This window comes from Mus caroli, unplaced genomic scaffold (genome assembly GCF_978045245.1).
Source record: "Mus caroli unplaced genomic scaffold, Mus_caroli_1 scaffold_18, whole genome shotgun sequence".
Taxonomy (NCBI): Eukaryota; Metazoa; Chordata; class Mammalia; order Rodentia; family Muridae; genus Mus; species Mus caroli.
The window spans coordinates 90,553,841-90,577,752 of NW_028227273.1; the positions used below are offsets into that span (position 1 = coordinate 90,553,841).

The following is a 23,912-nucleotide window of genomic DNA, read 5'->3' on the forward strand; positions in this document are numbered from 1 at the left end:
AGCTGCTGACTTCCTGTGGTCTCCCTTCCCCCAGCCTGGAACCTGCCTGCTCAAGGGTGGAGCTACCGGCTCATTTGTCCTGCCACGCCCACTGCTGGAACCTGCCTTTGCTGCCTGGAGTCACACACGTGTTCGTCCTGCTACTGGACCCTGAGTTACTTGGCGGGAAATTGGGTTCCCTCCCCCTTCCTTTATAAACTGGGTGTCTGGAAATATTAAATTGAGTCTTGATCAGAGTCTTGTCTAGACTCCATTGTTTCTTCCGCCCGTCTAGTTTCCTCTCTTTCAGCCTGAACTGCCATTTTCAGTTGAACCGTTCGTGTTGTGGACCTCGGGCGGGCCGCAACAGTTGGCGCCCGAACAGGGACCTGAAGAATGGCAGAGGGATGTTAAGAGAAACGACTGCTGTGTGGAGCTCCACAAGAAAGGAAAGAATCTTCGTATCGGAGGAGCATCGGAGCAACTGACAGGTACACATGCTAGCGCTAGCCTAAAAAATTTCAGTTTTGTAAAGTGTTGCTGAGGATGCGGTAGGATACGAATCAAGTTTGAAGCAGTGCTGACCCAACACTGGTTCTGCTTGGGGTCAGCAGTTCGTTAATCGGAACTAGATACGGAGACAGGCGGTGTGCCGCAGTTTTTTAGAAAACTGCTTAGGTGGAAGAAAGAGGGTTCAAAATCATGGATCAGGCGATTGTTTTTAGTTTTCAGGAGTTGCTTAAGGAAAAAGGAGTAAGGCTTGAAGTACAATTAGTAAGAAATTTTTTAGATAAGATAGATAGCTGTTGTCCATGGTTCAAAGAAGAAGAAACGATAGATTGTGGAACCTGGGAAAAAGTTGGTGAGGCCCTGAAGCGAGTTAAAGTTTGAGATTAAGCTTCAGAGGCTGAGTCTCTTAAGATATTTCTAGTTTAGATAATGATTAATGTGGTTCCTATCCTAAATAGTAAAATTTAGGATAAGATATAAAGCAATGCCTCTTTATTAATGCGTTAAAGCTTGCTTTAATAGGTATTCATAGGTATTAATTGATATCCAAACTTCGTAATATGATAGTAATGCTTCTAATATTGATTTTAACAGTGATAAATTGTTTTAAACATAGGTTTTGCTTTCCCAAAGTTGTAGATATTATCCTAACCTTGCACAAAAACTTCAAAATTATGGTTAAAACTGCCATTGTTCCATTGACTGCAGCTTGCAGTTTGATTGCAAATTTAAGATTAATGCTCAGATTAAAAAGTATTTTACCTTTGAGTCAATACAGGGCTCTGGGCAGTCCCAGAGCGGCTTGTGGCCTTTTCTTTTGTTTTGCAAACAATGCCTAAAAAAGTTTTTCCCTGTGTTCAAGAAAATTTCTTTTTAACAGTGTTACAGATCTATTCAGATGTTTAAAATAATGCTTAAATTCAAAGATTTTTGCTTCTAGTAAACTGGTAATCACTAGAAAATTTTGCCTCTATGTATGGCTAATATAGCTTTACATTATGTAAGAAAAATGTTTATTGTTTCTGCTTCTTTACAAGAAGCCAAAAGTTTTAATCTTTCAGTATATATTGTTTCCTAAGTGATAAGTATTTTATTAACTAATGCTTCTCAAGGGAAGTTTACCTTAAATCCTTGCTCTCACCCAAAAGATTCAGAGACAGTATCCTTTTGTTATTTGGTGTTTTGGTTTGCTGCAAAAGGTTTTACAAAAAATAAAAAAAAGCTTTTATAATTGTTGTTAATTGGTAATTAAAAATTAGTTGTGCCGAAGACAATTCTTTGGCCAGAAAAAACATTATTGTAAAGTCATTTTTCTCATCCTCCCAGCCGATCGTTAGCCCACGTGGGCCCAACTAGCTGCTGTGGGGCGGAGTCTTAAGACACACAGTTGCCCCTATTCCAGCACAAATAATCTGGTTGTGTGCTGTAGATGGTGTTTTAAAATGCTGAACAATCAAACCTTAATTTATATATTAATAGTCAATGCTATATCTCTGAGCTCATAATTACTTAAAATTGTTCGTCCCTCAGATACTATTAATTCTCAAATTTACAATTGCTTATACATATTTCTAGTTAATAAATAAATAAATTATGCACGTGTGACTCTTAATAACTTTTCTAGCCTTCTAGTTACAACCGTTCCTTAAGAAAAATAATTAAAAGTGCAATTAGTCACTGCCCCTTTACAGCCAAATATTTAAAATGTTTTGTCCAACAAGTTATTAATTCAAAAGGTTAGATATTGTAAAATTTTAAACTTTAACCTCTTAAAAGACAAAAGAGAGAAATTGTATCCCCATATATACTATTTAGTGCATTTCCATGCACACTATTTAAATCATACCTTTATTTTCAAAATTTGAGATTAAAATGTCAAATTTAATAAATGCTTTTTAGTATCTTAAAAGGGTCTACTTATTGGCTTATAAATTGATCCTAAAACAGCTACCTTATTAGGAAAGGGAAAAACAGGTTCTCTCCACAGAACTCTACAGAAGCATATTGGTAATTCGTGTGCTGAGCTGACAGGTAAGTTAACTCAGTGTCCTGATTAAAAGGACTAAAAGATTAAATTCATGTTTTAGATCCATCCTTGCTTGTCATTTTTCCAGTTTAGACTAGCTTCTAGCCTTTTAACTTTATGGCAATAGTACATCAGAGACTGTATATTCAGACTTAGTAAAATTAGTCATTTAATAGAGTCATAATGATTTTTCACTCTTCTTCAGTGTGACCAGCCATTCTAACTCAATCTTAGACTGGTCTAATATTCAGTTCAATTATTAAAGATTCCTATATTCTAAATTACCTAGCAAAGTTAATTCAGAGCATATCCCCCAAAGTCACCAAAGGCTCACCTTGCCTTTACCTTATTTGTCCTAAACTTTTTGCAAACTGACATTAAAGGTCAGTCTGCAGCGGAACACCACTGGCACCCAGTTACTTCTAATTCTTATACATTGGTAAAATGAAAGGACGCCCTGACTAATAAATGGAAGGGTCCAGATCCAGTTCTAATCTGGGGAAGAGGCTCGGTTTGTGTTTTTTCACGAGATGAAGATGAAGCACGGTGGCTACCAGAGAGATTAATTCGTCAGGTAGACACAGATTCTGTCTCTCCTCGTAAGTATCATTCTAAAGACTAAAATTCCTCTTGTGCTGGGAGTGGAAGCTCTCAGAAAAAATTGTTTTCCTCTGAGCCAAATCCCCTACAGGAGGCCGGAGACTAGCTTTAGCTTTACAATTTGCATCTAAATAAAGTACCTTGACTTCTCCGAACAGAAAATTTACATTGCTACACTCTCATTGTTTAGAATTCTTCCTTCTCTCAAGCAGGTCAATCTACATTCTCCGGTTCTCCGCCCCGCCCCTACGAGCAAACAGGTGGTTCTGCTAATCTCCCTTCCAGGGACATCCCAGCATGTGGCTTTTCAGTCTAAGATAAGATTTAGATTTACCAGGAGAGCTAGGGAAGTAGAAATTTCATATATATTTACAAAGATTAGTTCTTATATTGATAGATATAGGCTTAGTCCCTTAGCTGGCCTCTGGCTTTTCACCCTTGCTGTTACTGCACGGTGTCCTTAGTTCCTCAGGCTACTGGGAATAACAGAGATGAAGAGGAAAGACTTTCAGCTCCTATTTTAACCAAAATTAATGGTGTTAATACTGACATAATTCTTGTCTAGGCCTTGCTAAATCTGAGGTTGACAAGTCTCATATAGAGACCTCGCAATAACTCAGAATTGCGCTACTGATTCATAATCATATGAATACGGTATGGGTACCGCTTGGCGCAGGAGATTACTGCGGAGGGAAGGTCCAGTTTGACCGTTTCTGAGTTCCCTGCGCGACACACCTGATTTGACGGAGGTTGGTATCCGATTCCAGCTAAAAACCAAAAATACTTAAGGCTCTGCCTCCCCTCCCCAAAAGATACCAAGAGCCACAGATGTGAGTTGTTACAATGCTCACGGGAGGAATCAGGCCAATGTCCACCCAAGTCAAGGTTAAAGGCCCACTCATCTACGGATGAGAAAATCATTTGATCACCTCTGTTAAGCATTGCCTATTTAAACTTAATTAATAGGGGGGAGAGAGATTGGAGACCTTGCTGTCGTAACCTCCCACCCAAAAAATAAAAAAGCCAATTGGCCTTGTACTAGGAGCCAGCCAGTCTTAACCCCTTCTCCCTGTCCCCCTGCCTTTCACCCAAAATTGTGGATAATTATCAGCTCAGTGTTATTCCAAAAATCGTTTAGCTAAACTCAGCCAGGGTTTCAACGCCCTACTTAAAATGCAAACAGGTAGCTACCTATTCAGCACTAATTAGCATTATAAAGTCAGAGCCTACAGCCCAACGCTGCTATTCAGTCAGTGCTTTAAAGACAGCCTTAGCCAGATACAGTTTACCATTAGAATAGTTAGGGAATCCCACGGAAATAAGTTTTTTCTTTAGCCCTAGGAACTCAGGCAGAACTATTGAACATAGATAATTTTTCTGCCACAGGCCACCCCCTTTTTTATTTTTGTTTTGTTATCTAATGGGGGGAAATGTGGTCTCCCTTCCCCCAGCCTGGAACCTGCCTGCTCAAGGGTGGAGCTACCGGCTCATTCGTCCTGCCATGCCCACTGCTGGAACCTGCCTTTGCTGCCTGGAGTCACACACGTGTTCGTCCTGCTACTGGACCCTGAGTTACTTGGTGGGAAATTGGGTTCCCTCCCCCTTCCTTTATAAACTGGGTGTCTGGAAATATTAAATTGAGTCTTGATCAGAGTCTTGTCTAGACTCCATTGTTTCTTCCGCCCGTCTAGTTTCCTCTCTTTCAGCCTGAACTGCCATTTTCAGTTGAACCGTTCGTTCCCACCAAGATGGATAGCAGCTTCAAACCTTCCCTGGCTTCCTTTGGTAAGGAGTCTGATCACAGCAACAAATTGAGTAGTAACCTATGCAGTCTGCATTGAGCAAGCCCCCTGTGTTGTTTCTAGAGGAGAAATAGAGGGAAAGTACATTCTGGAAGAAATGAAACACAGCAATAAAAAGAGTGTAGGCAGGTCAAATCTGAATGCTCATGTACACAGCCGCTTAAGTGTGCTGAGCACTGTATGTATGCCCATGGCCCCACCCACAGGCTGCCCACATCCTAAGCAAGAACAGTGGAAGGAAAGACACAAACCCATCTACCCCTATAAAACCTATCCGGGCCTTCTCATCAGGACACACGCAGTGACATAGATGAGGGGTTCTTCACTGCTTATGTAAGATCTCACTAAGCACACGCTTCGGCCCACCCAGGGCTGAACAGTACCCATAATGATAATAATGGAAAGTGGCCAAATTAAAACCCTGTCAACCAAGCTACTTTTGCTTGTGTCAAATATTTGCCCTTGTCGTGGTGTGCCTTGTGGAAATCAAGTACTGAAAAACCTTCCATTTAATGTGGGCCACCAAAAGCATCTCCCTGGCAGCCTAGGGATCAAAGGTCCAGAGAGCTAAGAAATAGTCTACTCCTTCACATTTGATTTAGAGAGTCTGTCATTCAGATGGGTGCCAGGCACTGAGCTTTCACCAGGCACCAGGTTCATTATCAGAAACAGCTCTGCTGACACCAGACTCAACTACCTGTCTCCTTTATCAGTAGCATGCTCTAGAGGTGGATGACACACCATGCAGCCTGTCATGGAAAAATACTGCTTCTCCACTATGCCATATGCCCTCCAGTTCTTGATGGACAAATAGAGAAAACACAAGGCTTTAGGTATGGGACACCTAGTAATTCAGTGTGTTCCTGAGCGATGCGTCAGCACATGCCCCATTAGTGCCACTGGAAGCTTCGAGTCCTTCACAATTAAAGGGCAAGACTTGTGTTAAAATAGAATCTTGGGTACCAACTTAAAAATAGAAGCTCCGGAAAATGCTGAAGTTAAGATCGGCCCCATTCACATACTTTGTAGCTTTAATCCAAAGTCTACAATGACATCACTCCCAAATCTGATCTAGCACATTTAGTATGCAAGACAGTGGCAGTTAATATGCAAGAAAGTAACTTTCTCCATTTACTTCCTGTCCTGTAAGAAGCGATACCTCATGCACACCTTGATGGGAACAAGGAAGAAGTCTCTGAAACAGTAGAATGGGAAACACTGGAAGGGAGCTTGTACCCTAGCTGGTACCATCCCATAATCCCAGGTAGCAAAGGAGTAGGGCTTCCATTCTTTCCATCCCTTAGACATCTCCCAAGTGGCAGCAAGCAGGCAAAGGAGGTTCCAGGCTGCTTGGGGCTACAAGGACAGGTAGGAATGTTGGCTCTGGCCTTGAAGGAGCCTGGATGGAGTCTGTGTAGGACAAGAGAACTGTCCCAGGTGAGAATGATCTATGATCCATGCCATCCACAAGTCTGAGCATGATCCCTGGATCTCAGAACCAGCAACTGAAAATTAGACGGAGGACATCAATCGCTATGCTCTAAACAAGAAATGCAAATTGTAGGATACTTATTAGCTTAAACTTTTGCAAAATTAATAATTGAAGTCACAGCAATGTGAATGTGTAACCCAGAATCTGTGTGTTGGAAGTTTGCTGTCACTGAAAGTGCCAGGAGAAGGGATCTGATGAGGTCCTTGGGACATGGCATTCATGAGCCTCAAGGTATGTGCACTCTTCTCTGCCTTCTGCCACATGAGGATGCAGAAGTCAAGGCCACAGTAGAGTCAATGGCTAAACCTAATGCCCTGACCTTGGACTTCAGTTTCCAGAACTATAAGCCATTGCATTTCTGCTTAGAAATGACCCAGACTCTGGAACTGCAGCAACACATATGGACTAAGATGGTATTAATAGCACTGGGCAAGCTCTGCCTCACTGTGGGGATGAAAGTCACCTGCAGGAAGGGTAGGGCATGAAGATGGAAACTTTCGTTTAGTCCTGAAGACTCATACTACTAGTGAACAGTTTCCCTCTCCACCATTCCAAAGCATACTATAGTATACTGATTGTAATACTGTCATACGTAAAGGCCTTCTTTCAATAATGTATTTCTACTATGCTGAAACAAAAACCATAGTGGTAGCTACACAATTCATAGTCTGCCCTAATAATGCCATAAGAAAAAAAAATGGAAAGGCCAAAATTCCCAGCAGCCTCAAAGAGTTTGTTGACATTTACTTATTAATGGTGCTAATTCTTGGCTCAGTTCATTTGTGCTTTCTCCTTCACTTATATAATGATTTATATTGTCAACTTGGTCTATTTTTTGATCTAATATGATCAACTAGATTTGTTTAGGAGACAAGTCTCTGGACATGTTTCTAAAAACATTCTAGATTAGGTTAATGGAGGTGAGAAGCCTCACTGTAAATGTGGCTGGCACCACTCCATTGGCTGAGACTCTAGAGTGTATAAAAGCAGGGCGAGTGAGCACCTGCATCCCTTGTCTCTGCTGCCCAGCTGTGGGTGTAATAGGATGAGCTGCCTCACACCCCAACCACCCTGCCTTCAATGCCAAGATCAGCTAGATCACTTCTAACTCTATGCCAAAACAACCCCTTCCTTAAGCTACTTTCCCTGGTATTTGGTAGAGGGAATCTTTTATGCAATGTGTGGAAGCTCCACTTGTCAATGAAAGGCTATTGGCCTATGAACATTGACAGGAAAATAGGGCGGTGGAAGCACTGGTATAGTGAGGATTTCTGGGATAGACTCAGGTGTGAGGGATTTGCCCTGGAATGCTGAAGGAGATGGTTACATGAAACCGAGGAAAGGTAGCTAACTACACGACAGGACTTAGAATAAATGGATAATTAAGTTATGAGCTATCTGGGGAACAAGGCAAAACTATTGGCTTAGACATTTATTCATGAAATATTAAGTGTCAGTCATAATTTTGGGGAACAAAGAGGCTGGGAAATAAAACTTGTGGCTACAGTATTTTGACATAGGCACAAGAAACTAACTAATACAATGAAGCCCACCTGTAACATGTGATATTAATTTAGAGGACTGCAAGAGACTCATCAGCCACGTCCCCAGACAAAATATAGTTAAAACCACAGCCACAAACCTTCCAAATGTCACGTGGTGGGCAGTGGAAGCACATAAGGGCTCTTAACTGCTGGGCCACCTCTCCACCCCCATTCTTGATGTTTTAATGTATCCTTCTTTCTCTCTACTGACATTCGGTTGACTGTGTGTGTGGACTATGTCTTAATCTGTACAGTTTTCTGGTTTCTTGGAACTTTCACCACACAGTTCAATTGATAAAGAGCTCAGAAAGAACCAAAGAAGAACCCCAGAATCCTTATCGCATTCATTTCCTTCATCCCGTGTATCTTTTGCTTTTTTCTACCTTAATTACAAATGCAATTTTAAGAGAAGTCAATATACTGAATAAATCAAGTCAGCCAGCTGAACAACAGTGCTTTGTACATACACAGTTAACCCCCCCCTCCCGCCCAGTTCTCCGAGTCACACGAATTATCATACAGCTGCCCATTAACTTCACATATGAAATGGCAGCACAAGGAACACAGAAAACATGAAGTCCACTTGCAAAGAGCCCTGAGAAGTTCCTCCATTTGAATTTGAAATCTGTGAGCTTTGTATAACAGTGGTTATTCTTAGCTAATTTCGGTTTCCCTAAGTTCTATTCATGTTTTTTACATTAAAGGGCAATGGCCTGTGGCACCTCTTACCAAGGACAGCTTGCTGTGCTGTCATCAAGGCAAATATTACTCCTTAATTGTCAGAGAAACAAAATGAAAATAAGACGCTTAACTGAAATCACAAATAGACACTTCAGAGACTGAGAAAATGATAGGACTGACTCCTTTCAAGGTTGGGGGACCTGACTACTCAACCAAAAGATCATTATTTAATACCATACATTATCATTACACACACACAAAAAATCAATCTATGCCAGGCGGTAGTGGCGCACGCCTTTAATCCCAGCACTTGGGAGGCAGAGGCAGGCGGATTTCTGAGTTTAAGGCCAGCCTGGTCTACAAAGTGAGTTCCAGGACAGCCAGGGCTATACAGAGAAACCCTGTCTCAAAAAAACAAACAAAAAAACAAACAAAAAAAAACAAAAAACCCAAGCAAACAACAACAAAAAAAATCAATCTACTAGTCCAAATACAACTCTCTCTCTCTCTCTCTCTCTCTCTCTCTCTCTCTCTCTCTCTCTCTGTGTGTGTGTGTGGGGGGGGGGGTACGCGTGCTTATGCTTGTGCAGGGAAGGTACACATGAGTATAGAGGCCTGAAATTAAACTTGAGATATCATTCTTTGGGATAATATCTAGTTTGTTTTTGAAGAAGGAATCTCTCACTAGCCTGGAATTTTCCAAGTAAGCCAGGCTGGTTGACCAGTTAACCACAGGAATTGGCCTGTCTTTGCCACCCCATCACAGGAATTACAAGCATATAGCACTATGGCTAGTTGTTTGTTTGCTTAACATGGGTCCTAGAGATCAGAATGTTATCATGCTTGTACGGTAAGCACTTTTCCAACTAAACCATCTCCCGGGCCTTCCATTTTAATGCTCATTATTATTCCGTGTCTAAGACATTCAAAGCAGCCATTTGAATGCCATCATAAAGCTTGCAGAGAAAATCGATTCTATCACTACATACATATCCTGCCAGAAAAATGTAAACTTTATGAAACTCCCGAGAAGCCTACTGAACCAGAGGTTCAATGTAGCAAGAGCTGGTGATGCACAGAAGAAAAAAAACGCAGGTAATAAATGGTCCTTGATAGCAGGCTACCATGATCTGAGCCAATTGTCTAGTGACAAATCTCCTCAGAGTCATAGAGAAGAAGTGAGACCAATGTTTTCAGGGGAGCAATGGCAGCTAGCTACCACCATGCCTGGTACAACACACACAGGCATCTTTAGAAGGACAACAGAGAGAGCTGAGGAGGAAGCCACTTTCCCTCAGAGGACAACCTTGTCCTCCAGGACGGCTATGACTATGACTTGGGAATTGTGGGTTGTTAGCCCACGCCCAAAGAAAAGGGGAATGGGAAATGAAGGAAAGATTCCTAAAGTACACTTAACCCCACCAGACAGTGAATCCCTCTGAAAAAAGGGCCAAGTGACAATTATGTCAGGGGCAAATGACAGACAGACAGCACATATTCCAGCCACTCAAGAGATTCATTCTCCCTTCCCTCTTTCGCTCCCTCCCCCTATCTCCCAGCTGGGATTCATAGAGCCCAGAGCAGCCATGATTACAGATGTGAGGCATGCCTACTTTATATGGAAGGGTTTTATGTATGGTAGGTGACTGAGCCATCGTTCCAGCCCTAAAGAATCTTAATAAAATGGATTTTATGTTCAAGGCTTTCAAAACTAGTGATCTGGAGTTTTACTGAAAGATCCCGGGAAAGCAGCCTAGCAAAAATATATGTAGCCGACGGAGCTGTGCTTGGGGGTGGGGGGAGACAATGAATGCCCATTCCAGCAGGAGCCACTATTTTGCTGCATAAAACAGGGTAAAATGGAGTGTTATTCTGCTCTGGAGAGTAGTGAAAGGCTGATGGATGCTTAAATATAAGTTAACCTAGAAAACGCTACATTAGGGAGAAGAGGGCAAACATGTCATGGCACTGAAGAGATCAGGCCTGGCAGGCTACACACTGAGTGACTCCATTTACACACCATGACTTCCTGGAAGGAAGGATGAAAACAGGGCTGAGCTGACGTCTAGGGGGCTCAGGGCTTCTTTTCTGAGGTGACACAAATGTGGAAATAAACAGATAGCAGATACAGCCACACAACTTCATGAAGATCCGAAAAATCACAGAAGCGTATGCTTTAAAAGTAAACCACACAACATATTCTCAGAGGATGGTTATAAGCCCATGCGGACCGTACAGGAAACAAATTTGGACTGACAATCTGACTCTACTGTAAGGGAATCTTGAGACCAAGTCACAGGAAATATGGCCGCATCATCACGGGGTTAGTGAAGATCACTACGAACCCTCAAAACAACACAAGAAAGAATACTGGAGAACTCTCACTGTGAACAATGGGATCCCCAACACCTCAGCCAAGAGGAGAAAGCCCACCACCACCAGGCAGGCGGCTCCTAACTGTCATCCTTAGCCCCAGATAAAATGGGACTATGACAAGAGCTGACAGTCTCTGAATCTGCTGCACCAAAGGGCAAATTCAGTCTGAGATTTATGTTATATCTGCCATAAAAGTTGTGAAAAATGCAAGTACTTTCCACCCTGACGGAGAACAGCTAAATGGTATCCTCTAAGACTGACTGTGACCTTGTTCAAGTTACCAATGGCATCATGGGCCTCTGCCTTGATTTACCCAGAGTAAGATAATAACATGTCTCTGCTCCACCAGACTGAGCGGAGGATAATTAGAGCCCCTGGGGCCCCCGTGTGAACTTTGCATGGAGACAGCCTGCTATTAGCACAGTCTTAACCCACACCTCTCCCAGCAGCCGGGACCTGCCTCTATTTAAAGAGATGGGATTTGCAGCAACACCAGAAAACTAATGCTTTTTTTTTCCTTTTTTGACTTTGTAAACTTTCACAAGACATGGGCATTGTGATAGAAATGAACGTTACACTTACATTCCGCCATAAGTGAACATTAGAGAAAAAGAAAAAGCCCTAATTAGCTTCCCCAAGCCTCGTCTTAAGACGGGATGAGACAGGAAATAGAGGGCGTGCCTAAGGCCACATATAACAAGGCCAGGGACTGGAACCAAGTATCCTTGCTCAGAACCATAGCCCTTTGTAAATGCTGTTGCCAGCAATTTAACAATGCTCAACATGCCAATAGCAAACGCATGCTCAAAACTGATCCACCCTGGAGATGGGAAGCCAATGCCCCTTCTAGGTGTGGTTTGGGGTTTGTCTATGATAAGGCAGAAACCATGGGGCAGACATGAAAAGCAGCAAGTCCAGACAGCATTGGCTCCCAGGATAGCTGCTGGCAGAGTCATGACCTGACCATCTGACTCTCTGCCAAGCACAGCCACGAGCCAGCCTGGAGTCCCTCCTGTGAGCATGCAATTAACTGCAGATGCTCTGAGGTCAACTCCCCACTATTTCATCACACTGGATTGACAAATCTGGAAGGCTTGGTGTGTGCTCCAAGGACTCTTTTTGGCAACCACCCCTGATAAGCCTCTCGCATCAGCAATGCCTTAACTTCATGGTAACAGAGTCCTTTTAATATTTACTTCTGCTTTCTGGGGTACCCAAACATACCTCTCCCCTCCTTTCTCTCTCTCTTTTTCACACACACACACGCGCGCACACGTGTGCACACACACACACACCATGCATACATATTCTCTCTCACATACATACATACATACATACATACATATACAAACACAGCATACAATACAAATAAAAATTAAATTTTAAAAAGAAAGTCTTCAAAGCTGTCCTGTCTCTCAATAGCTTACACACTGTGGTGACTCTGCAATTGTAGCACAAGCTGCTATGCCTTAAGCCTCTCATAACCCCCCCCCCCCCCCCCCGCCCATTGCCAAGAGTTACCATTGCCAAGTTACCATTGCCAAGAGTTTTTGGGTCATAGGCAAATGACAGCAATCACACATACAACAACTTTGCAAGGCAGTAAACAGTGACTCCTATGGCAGGGAGGCAACCCGGATGCTCTGGGAGCTGAAAACATTAAGAGCTTGTGATCTCTCTCCATAGCCTGCAGGCAGCTCCCTACTTCTTACAGAAGGCAACGCAGTCCTTAAACAGAAGCAGGGCAGGCAAGACAGTTTCTATAAACTTCCATTCCACCGACCTAAAGAAACACAAGCAACCATTTTTATTCATACCTCACCATTTAAACCTGTTCCCCCCCTCCCCCAAAAAAATGTGGTTGTAATCTCCCACCTCCCCAGGAGAATACATTCAGACCTATAGAAGATCACGACCTACCTTGTGACTAAATGTTCGGTGGCCAAGCAACCTGGTGACCGATATTCGGATCAAGATGTCAAAGCTTCTCATCTGAAGCTCCCTTTGCTTGTTATGTTTATAAAGTAAAAATGATGAAATTTAGGGGCTAAGGAGATGGTTCAATCAGTAAACTGTTTGCCACAGCATGAGGACCCAAGTTCAGATTCCCGGGGACCTACATCGAGCTGGATGGAGATTTGTGCGGCTGTAATCCCAGCACGGGTGTTGGGGTTGGAAGGGAAGGAAGAGGTGGATCCCTGGAAGCTTGCTAAGCCAACCAAACTAGCTGAATCAGCAAGATTCAAATTTAGCCTCAAAAGATAAGGTGAAGAAGTGAGCATGGAAGACATCTATCATATGCACAAACACTCGAATGAAAACATACATTACATACACACATGATAGATTCAGCAAACACTCAAAGAACTGTGCTAACTGTGCTATACAAATATGCCCAGACAGCAGAGAAGTCTGACATGCTTGTTATTCAACAGAAACATGAAAGTCCGAATTAGACACATGAATGGCAGCCGGAGAGTGAGACTTGCTAGGAGAAAGGGAAAGCAGCCAGGGCCAGCCAGCACTTAGCAGCTGATGACATCAGAGTATCCCTGGGAACTCCAGTTTCCACAAGCCAGCCTTTCGGAGACCAGGGGCAGGTACCCTGCTCTTCCAGAAACTTTGCTGGAGTTCTTCTCCCTGCTCTGGGGTCAATTGGCCAGAGCTTTTGGCAGTAGACTCACAATACAATGTTCTAAAACTATTTCCAAATGAATTAACTCAAGGCTACCACCAAGTCACAAAGTCAAAAATGCCGAAGACCAAGAGAGAAAACAAAGATGAAAACTGGAGCTTCCTTTTGTGACTGGCGGCGAACGAGCGCGCAGTGCCATGAAGGCCTCGGGCACGCTTTGGGAGTACAAGGTGGTGGGGCGTTGCTTGCCAACCCCAAAATGCCACACACCACCACTGTACCGTATGCGAATCTTTGCACCCAACCATGTGGTGGCCAAGTCCTGCTTCTGGTACTTTGTGTCGCAGCTGAAGAAAATGAAGAAGTCATCCAGGGAGATTGTGTACTGCGGGCAGGTGTTTGAGAAGTCACCCCTGCTCATCTGGCTGCGCTATGACTCCCGCAGTGGCACACACAACATGTACCGGGAGTACCGGGACCTGACCACTGGCTGGTGCAGTCATACAGTGCTACCGAGACATGGGTGCCCGACACCGTGCCCGTGCCCACTCCATCCAGATCATGAAGGTGGAAGAGATTGCAGCTGGCAAGTGCCGCCAGCCAGCTGTCAAGCAGCTCCACAACTCCAAGATCAAATTCCCACTGCCCCACCACGTATTGCGGCGCCAGCACAAGCCACGCTTCACCACCAAGAGGCCCAACACTGTCTTCTAGACACAGAGACCCACTGAATAAAAACTTGAGACTGTCAAAAAAAAAAATAAAAATAAAAAATAAAAAAAGAGAAAAAAAAAAGAAAGAAAAAAGAAAACTGGAATCGATTTACATAGGAGTAGACAATGTATAAATAATTATAGCTGACTCATACTGCATCAGGAATCCATTATAAAAGAGCATAACTGAACTGTCTGAAGTGAGAGGAACCGATGTGGTGCAACTGCAACTCCAAAGCTTACTGATTATCCCCCTCACCCAACCTCACCAATAATTAAATGGAAGAAAGGGCTTATTTCATCTTATAACTCTCAGCTTCTAGTCCATCACTGAGGGAAGTCAGGCAGAAACCAGGAGGCAGGAACTGATGCAGAGGCCATGGAGGGATGCTGCTTACTGGCTTCCTCGTCATGGCTTGTTTAGCCTGTTTGCTTATAGAAAACCAGGACCACCAGCCTAATGGCGACACCACCCACAGTGAGCTAAGCCCTCTCCCAGCAATCATCAATCAAGAAAGTGTTCTACAAACTAGCCTACAGGCCAATCTTATTTTGTCAGTTGAGTTTCTGTGTTCTCAGAAGACTCTAGCTTGTGTTAAGTTGACAAAAAAAACTAAGCAGGTCACCAGTGCCTTCCTTCATCCCTGACCTTGTCCCTCTTGCCCTGGCCATCCTCTGTTCCTTCATATTTCTTACAATTTCTTGCAATATGTTTACTTGTTCTCTGTTTCCCTGGGTTTGAGACACAGCCAGACTCCCAGTAGGTAAGGATTTTTCATCAGCTCAGCTCATTGTTTCACTTTCCAATGCTCCTCCAGCAGGCCCTATCACTCAGCAAACACACACTATGGTAAAATAAATACACGAAGGATACAAGAAGAAGAAGACAAAAGGAAAGTGGGTTGGGCATGGTAGCAAGCACCTGTAATTCTGGCCACACTTGGGGAGGGGCACAGAAGGATCTCAAGTTCAAGGTCAGCCTAGACTACCTAGCAAATCATTGTCATTTAAAAAAATCAAATAAATGACACAGGGGTGGTCTATTTTTCTGGTGACACTGGTTTCTCAGCAGGGACGGTGGATGTCTCTCTACTATGATAGGAAGTCACATGTCTCATTTCATGAACCTAAACAGAGATCCCTGAATTCAGGACGAAGCACGGAAGTTCAGCCCCCAACTTCAAGGCTTAAACAAGAACCCCTCTGAGCCAAAGTATTTTCATCATGGATTTGATCTCATGCAATACACAAAGCCAGGATTCCCTTCTTGGCTACAAGTATGGTGCTCTGCACTTGAAATAAACCCTTAGGATGTATAACAGGCACGTGTATCTTGTGTATTCAACTAAGTAATCACTGGGTGGTTATACTTACATGCCCAGTGATATATTGATGCTAAAAGACAGACAGTGTATCAGTCAGTTTCTCCACATTGTTACAATGTTACTGTTCTTGGGGTCAGCCATACTTTTAAACAGTAAGTTGTCTGTGAGAATGATGTGAGTACTCTAATTGTAGATGGTGAAGATCTCCCACATCCATCTCCTACCACAGAATCACAAAAGTAGGACTGTATGTTAAACTTTGTATGACTGCCAGGGCATGTCACATAAAACAAACTGACTCTCATGCAGCCTGGAGATGAGACCTCCATCAGAGAGTAAAGTGAGCCCCCCCCTGGAGACAGAGAATCTATTCCTTCAGTCCCTGTTAGACGTCTCAAGCAGTCCTTGGCTCATGGCCCCACATTACATTATTCTCCGACTCAGACTCTTCTGCCTCCCTAAGACAGTCCTTGTGACACCAGTGGGGCTACGCAGGAGTCTTTCCTTATTTGAAGAACCTTAACCACAGAATCCCTCCCCCCATATTCACAATTCAGCTAATTAGAGAATAGACATCTAATACTGACCATTTTTCTGCCATAACCAAAACAATGCAGAACAGAAGACAGAAGGTTAAAGATGTGGCTCAGTTAACAGAGCATGCATGCATGAAGCCCGGATTCTAGCCCCAGCACCCCCAAATCCAGGTGCAAGCGTCCCTGTAATCCCCAAAGCAGGAAAGTATCCCAGCATGCTCCCCAGTGTATGGAGAAACTTCGCCAGGTCAGCAGGAGAAAGAAACCAAGAATTATCCTTGGAAGAAAAGCTCAATGCTACAGACATGGCAAGAGAAACTTATCTACTTGTTTAACAGACATAGTTTTTTAGTCTTCCTATGTAGTAGGCACTATTAGTACTTCCCAAGTATCAGGCGATTAATTCATAAAAGTCTTAGACCATTTTATAGTTTCTAAAACTAATCAGAGAGGTTAATTGATGTTCTGGGGCACACACAGCAAATAAATGAGTGAGCCCAGAACCAGTTCTTGCATATAGGCTCTTCAGCTAATACCCATGCCTTTAACCACTGTACCCACAGCTTCAGAGGACTTAGCCATCACTTTTTTAAAAAGATGTACTTATTTATTTTATGCATATGAGTACACTGTCACTGTCTTCAGACATATCAGAAGAAGGTATCCCATTACAGATGGTTGTAAGGAAGCCACCATGTTGCTGGGTATTGAACTCAGGACCTCTGGGAAAGCAGCCAGCATTCTTATCCACTGAGCCATCTCTCCAGCTCCACTTTTAGCCTTTTATACTGTAGCATTTTATGGTATGTGCATGCATCAACATTGCAGAAAAGTGATGATACTGACAACTTCAGAACTGTTGGGGGAGGGGGAACTCAGAAGAGTGGTGTGAGTTGCCCATAGAGCAGACCTGTAACCCAGGCTGAGCCTGTGAGAGGCTGACCAGCCAGCCTGGATTCTGGGAAATTATTTATAGTCAGAGTCTCAGTCTCTCTCTCTCTCTCTCTCTCTCTCTCTCTCTCTCTCTCTCTCTCTCTCTCTGTGTGTGTGTGTGTGTGTGTGTGTGGGAGGGGGAACAAATTTACATCTAAGTAGCTCTTTTGGTAGCTTAAAACTCTCCACCACTCAGATACCAACTCAAAAGAACTGATTCAAAATGGGCTTGGGGGCTGCACTAACACCTCTGGCCATAGCTACCTTTTGTGTCTGGGAAGGACTGGTTGTAAGCCCAAGTAGCAGGAACACTGGCCTCTATTTCCCTCCTGCTAAATGAACCTCTGGCCCTCACAAGGCCGTAGTAACAGCTGTAGGTATGGAGAAAACATTAATGCCATAGGGAGTCTGGTGTTTACATAAAAATTTAATTCACAAACCCTACACCCCGAGGAGACTTTCCAAAAGCTGCTGAGGTTGCTCAAAAGCCAGCAAACACTAGAAAATGGAATTTCGTGCATAAATCACAAAAGCAGCCCTTAACAGGATCTGAGCACAGCTTGGGTTCACCCAACTCCTTCAATGGTGGTCTTGTTGGATCAAAAATAACACTGGTCTCCTTGGGAAATTCCAGTGATATAATTAATTCTCTCTGTTAAAAAGTCTTTACTAGTATTTCCACTCCAGTCAAATATAGCCTGTGGACTTTTCCTCTCCCCAGTATGGATAACTATTACAGAAATTCAAATATGTAAGGCAGAAATCAAACAGCCATTCATGTCTTAGGAGTCAAAGGCTCTAACACTGTGGCCCTGTGGCTCTCGAGAGCTGGGAGTCTCTTCTTAGCATCCTACATTAATAGCATCAGTGTGCCCTGGGTAGATCAGAGGAGCGAGGGAGGAGTGTTAACAACTGTCAGCAGCTTCCAGAGCATTTTATAGGATGATGGTGGTGGGTTGGCATTCAATCCTTAACTGAAGGACAGACACTGCCCAAGATGTCAGCTGTATTCGACAAGAACCTGACACATTATCTCACTGGATCCTCAGAACCTCAGCTCAGGAGTGCTGGGGAGGCATGACCCCACTACTCATAGGAGGCCCATCCCGGATGGTCCTGAGATGGAGAGGATCAGCCACAGGCCTGCTCCTGTCTGCAGGGAACCCAGGAGGTGACTCTGAGACATTTCACCAAATGTCCTAATTGTCACGGACTCTCAAAAAAAAAAAAAAAAAAAAAAAAAGAAATGAGTAGATGCCTCTTTGAGAATAGCCATCAATGATACCTCCTCACCCCCTGCTGTGATACTTCCCTCAGTCAGACACAGAACCATTTCTGTTATAACTAAGGCTAACTGAGAGAGAGACCTGGGGAAGATGCTTGACTGTTCAACTAAAACTGGAAGTAGATCAGAGCCAGATACAGCCCATCCCAGGGCCTTGCCCTTCAACCCCCAGCAGGAAGACATGGGCATCCATTCCCTAAGATGGTCAGATATATACCCAATAACTACACACAGGATCTGTCCAGTTTCCCCCTTTTAAAAGGTTAATCTTATTTCAGAAACATCAGTAGGTGGAGATACAAGCTTTGTGAAATGGGTTGGGGCTTTCTGTACCTCCCTTCCTCCTTTCCAAGTACCCAGCGCCTCTGGCAATGTTCATAGGTGGGACAAGTGAGAATAAAGACACTGACATCACCACTCCTAAGGACAGCTCAAAATCCTATTAAAATCCCTTCCCCAACGCTATTTAAATGTTTGTGTAAATTCTAATTTTATAATAAGAGGATGGGATTACTTCTAGTTCACAGTCAAAGTAAGTCAACGTAAGTTCATTGTTGTTGTTGTTGTTGTTTATTTTGAAACAAGGTCTTACTATGTATCCTACTCCGACCTGGAATTCATTTCTCTTGCCTCAGCCTTCCATTTATTTAGGTGCCAGGTGGTGAAAGACATTGTACCTGGCTTTTAAACAAAGTCCTAATTAAAGAGGAAGCTGGGTCACTAGCTTAGAGTCCTGGCCATACCAGAGCTGGGGAGACCGTGGATGCTCTCACAGAGGCAGAGTTTGAGCAGAGGACTACTCACCAGAAGTTACTGGGAAAGTGACCACATAAGCAGGAAAAAGAGCGGAAGCCCACGGGTGGTGTGCATTTGAAACGCTTCGGTGTGCACTTACAACCCAATTCCGGGGCCACCTGAAGAACTCTGTGAACGAATTTCAGAATTGTCTCTACAAGGGACTGGGGAGGGAGTTAGCATCCTCCATGACTGCCTACACACTACTCCCAAGAGTACCCAACCCTCAAACCAAGATCTGACTCAGAACCTGGTGACCGTCATACAGCCATAGCACAAGCTCCTCTTGCAAGCAAGACATTATATCCAAACGAGAAACTTGGTCTGTCTGTTCTTTCAGGTTCTTAACCCCTCAGTCCATATTTTATTACATTTAACCTTCAAAGTTTCCGAGCACTCAGTTCTCTTCAAGCAGTACAAAGGGAAATCCACTTTTGCAAAGTTAATGGAAAAGCAAGCAGTTATGGCACACAGGCTCAAGACCATGCGTTGGGGTTTGGTCTTTTGCTATGTATTGTAATGTTAAATGCTGGCCCCCAAGGTCTGGTTGCCCCCAGGGACAAGAGAATCTGCAGGAAGGCCCAAGTGATTCTATGTAACCTTGCCCCCCCCCCAAGTGGTGAATAAAGATACCTACAGCCTATAGCTGGGCAGAAGGGGGATAGGTGGAGTTTCAGTTCCTGGGGTTGGGGTCTGAGGCAGAGACCACAAGGAGGAGAAGGAAGGAGGTGGAAAGAGAAGACACCATGGGGTAGATGAGTCATTAAAGCACGGCCATGAGGACTGGCCAATTGGAGTTCAGAGCAGCCCAGATGAAACATGGCAAGTTATAACTTGGGGTTATTGACAAGGAAGTAGAGACCACTAGCATAGATATCTGCCTAACTCTAGTGCATTAAAGGCTTATGATAAGTTTAAAAGTTGTATTTTACCCAGGAACTGAATGATCAAGAACTGAATGATCAAAGGCAAGGTAGTAACCCCCAATTGGGATCAAATACCTATAATACCATCATGGAACACACAACAATGGATGTACCCCAGACCTGGAGCCTAAGAGCCTGTACTCTGCCTGAGAAAAGGGCTAAATCTCAGCACACTCTAGTTTAGCTGGAGGGGAAGGCCCATGCAGGGCAGGTGCCAGGAGATATCTGCACTACCTCAGGCAGGTGAGCACTGCTAACAACATGACTGCAGACAAGTTTCCCACACCCTCACTTCTCTGAGTTCCCTGTGCAGAAAAGCACATGATGCCCTCTGGATGACAGCAAGAATCTAGGACTGTAAAAGCGGTGGAGAAGCAGAAAGGTAAATCTGTATCTTGGCTCATTCCTTCCCCAGATAGGAAAAATATTACAGGGTGCTTACTTCTTATTGTGACAAAATGCAGAGGAATAACAGGTAGGGAATATCCCTCAAGGACAATCCATCCAACAATGGGTACATGACACAGGCTTGGAATAGCAGCCTAGAGTAAGCTGAATATGGTCCCAATATTACCAATCATTAGTAGCTCCACCCTAATTTCTGTTTCAGGACACCCAATGAGAATAAAAGTCCAGGAAGGAGGAAGAAACACCAGCTACTTTTCCGAATCACAAATCTTACAATCTGATGTTTAATTACAGACAACTTTATCATTAAATCTACCCAACGATTACTCTTGTGTGTTTCGCATTCATTTTTGGTCGACACACAAATATTTTTATTACAAAACCATTAGGAATGCAGGACGGCGTGAAATAAACAACTCAGGTGTCCTCAGGATCAAAACCCACTCTGCGCTCCTAGGAAGCTTAACAGGGCCTCCATGGGGAGAGGTCATGACAGGGACTCAGCTCGAGCCTCTGGTTCAAATACAACAACCAAGAGAGGTAGAAATTTCAGCTCAGACAACCCACCCTCATGTGACTCCTCTGACAGCTATTTCACTTGGAAGAAACTAGACTGGCACTCTTCAGCCACAGGCCTTCACAAGGTTCCAAAATCAGTCCATAAAGAACATGCAAAGTTTGTTGTTTCTTACACACCAGCCCTCCAGATGGCAAAAACATACCATCCAGGACACAAACTGAACACTGTAAAACGGATTTACCTTAGACCCCACTGACTAAAACAAAGTCTCCCAATACTGGCTAATACCTGCAATAGATTATAGGCAACAGCAATACTGGACACTGTGAATGGCTTTCAAAGAGCCTGTGTTTTTCTTAAAGACTATTGTGCCTCCCCTGAAAAAAGTTATTTTCATTTTTTTTGGAAGGTTCTCTAATTGCTAAAATTCATGGGCTCCTGATAAATATATCCCAGTTGGCATCTGTGTTCTTGTCTCAGTAAGTGAGAGAAAAATTCAGTGTACCATAGTAGCTTGTACAATCTGAACTTGCCATCAAAGCTGCAGCCTAAGAAAGACTATGAGCCAATGGGACCGACAGGTCACGACCGATGTGAAACACAGCCTTACCATTCGTGGCAGTTTTTCTAAAGTTATCCAGGAATTCCTCCAGCAGCTGGGACTGGTTGGGAGAGGGCTGCAGACTTTTCTGGTCCCTGGAGAACAGGTCACTGTCTGACCAGGAAGCACACAGGGTTCTTCTTGTGGTCACAGGCCGGGCGACTAGAGTGAGGCCAACACTCTTCTCAGAAAACAAAGCCTCCATCTGCTGGATGTCAAGGTCAGACACTGCTTCCCCATTTAAGCTCATGATTTCGTTGCCCTTTCTCAGCCCTGAGAGCAAACAGGAAGAAAGGAGGAAAAGATTATGGAGATGCATTTTAAGACGAAAGCAAGCTGCAAATGCCCAACACTGACCAGGTGGGAAACATGTAAGGTTTAAACTAAAGCCCAGCTCCAGGCTGGTGTTAAGTAGATTGTTTTGAATGTGACACAATTTGGGGAACTGCTAGTCAGCTCTTTTCTCTGGGTCTCTCTGTTTCACAATTCTTTCCCTCCCTCTATCTGAACATCTATATGAATATTCTCTTTACACACACACCCCTGTATGAATACTCTTTTTATACAAACACACCTGTATGAATACACCCTTTAAACACATTTGTATGAATACTCTCTTTACACCTATATACATCTGTATGAATAATCTTTTTACACATATCAGTATGCATATTATCTTTGCACAATATGTATGAATACTCTTTACACACATATGCACACATCTGTATGAATATTCTCTCTCTATATATATACACACAATGTGCATACACATACACACACACATGTATTTTCAGATCAATTCTTTGTGAAAAACTCCCAGAGAAACCATCATGTGACAAAACCACAAGCAACCTCACGAAGCAGAGCATCCCACAGTTAGAACCTCAGAGTGCGCAGACGCAGCGCCACACAGACCTCCTCCGTATGCCAGGCTATCAGGGAGAACATCACTGATAAATATCCGGTTGAGATGCTGGTGTTCGTCCACCTGAACTGTGACTGCAAACCCTGAGGGAGAAAATAATGAGCGAGTGTAAGTTTATCTCTCATTGTCTGTCTTAGGGTGTCGGTGAGCATCCACTCTTGTAAATGCAAGCATGTTGAGAAAGTAAGTTTCAACTATTTTGAAAGTCGCACTAGTTAGCAAGCATAAGGGAAAGAGGAACCCACCAGACCAGAGAATTAGACACACGGGTGTGCAATGTTACTCAACAGTTCCGACTGTACACAGCAGCACATTCACAGCAGCCGGCCATGGGAACAGCCTCACTGACAGAGGAGGAGATTAAGGACACACAGAGTCACAGAGTGTGGTGTGCACAGTCAGTAGAACACTACTTGGCCTTTAAAAAAAAATCTGGCACATCCTGCAATAGGATGAACCCCGAAGACATTAATGCTAAGTGCAATAATCAGGCACAGAATGGTGAATATCAAAGGGTTCCCAAATTCATAAAGACAAAGGGTATAATGTGGGCTTGTCAGAAAGCTGGGGAAGGGAGTGGAAAGCCAGCGTCGTGTGGATAGAGCTGCAGTTTTGCCAAGTGAAAAGTGAGGGTGATTCACAGATGGACAGGAAGATCCTTTGCTGTGGATAATTTACTTCTGTCTCACCACGGCTAAAATGATGCTTTATTTTTTAAGATAAGGCTGAAAGATACTCTTACTGAAGCAGAGTGAGGTGTTTTAAGATGGTTAAAGGCAGGCTCAGTAGACACAGTGTGCACTGCATAAGCATAAGGATCAGAGTTCGAGTCCCTGGAATCCGTGTAAAAAGCCAGATGCATGGCAAGCACTAGTCTATGAGCAATCCTACAGGAGATTGAGGCTGATCAAGGCTTAGAGGATTGCAGGTCAGAAATGTATAAACACACACACTCACACAAATATGCACAGATGCACACATGCAATGACAGTAGAAAATCCTCCTGAATGGGTCCAGTGCTTTATATAGGTCTGAGATGCAAGACGCAGTACCTGTCCTGCTCAGACCGTATGTTCCCTCGAACACTGCCATGGTGAGGACTATACTTATCCATCCAGGTTCCCCAATGCCATCAGTCCCCAGAGAACAGGGAAAATGTCCTCTTTCCCCATGTCTTCTCTAAACCTTAAGCAGCACCTGGCCAACCACGACAAAAGAACCTCTGCCTATATTCATTCGCTCAAATGGGAAGAAGACTCACTCATGGCAGCCGTGGAAGCAGATGAAAGGCTAAGAGGGT

The 23,912-nt window shown here is 43.6% G+C and overlaps 1 protein-coding gene and 1 pseudogene across 2 annotated transcripts in view; one reads left to right on the top strand and one right to left on the bottom strand.

Annotated features, from left to right (window-relative positions):
• Tiam2 (TIAM Rac1 associated GEF 2) overlaps positions 1 to 23,912 on the bottom strand; it is a 206,975-nt gene that overhangs the window by 47,055 nt on the left and 136,008 nt on the right. For both annotated transcript variants that reach the window (XM_021186122.2, XM_021186121.2), the window contains exons 13-14: positions 22,603 to 22,695; positions 21,697 to 21,960 (exon numbers count right to left, since the gene is read on the bottom strand). In XM_021186122.2, coding sequence (XP_021041781.1) covers positions 21,697 to 21,960; positions 22,603 to 22,695 — 357 coding nt within the window. The remainder of the gene's footprint in view (positions 1 to 21,696; positions 21,961 to 22,602; positions 22,696 to 23,912) is intronic.
• Positions 13,843 to 14,364, top strand: LOC110312491 (large ribosomal subunit protein eL20 pseudogene; annotated as a pseudogene).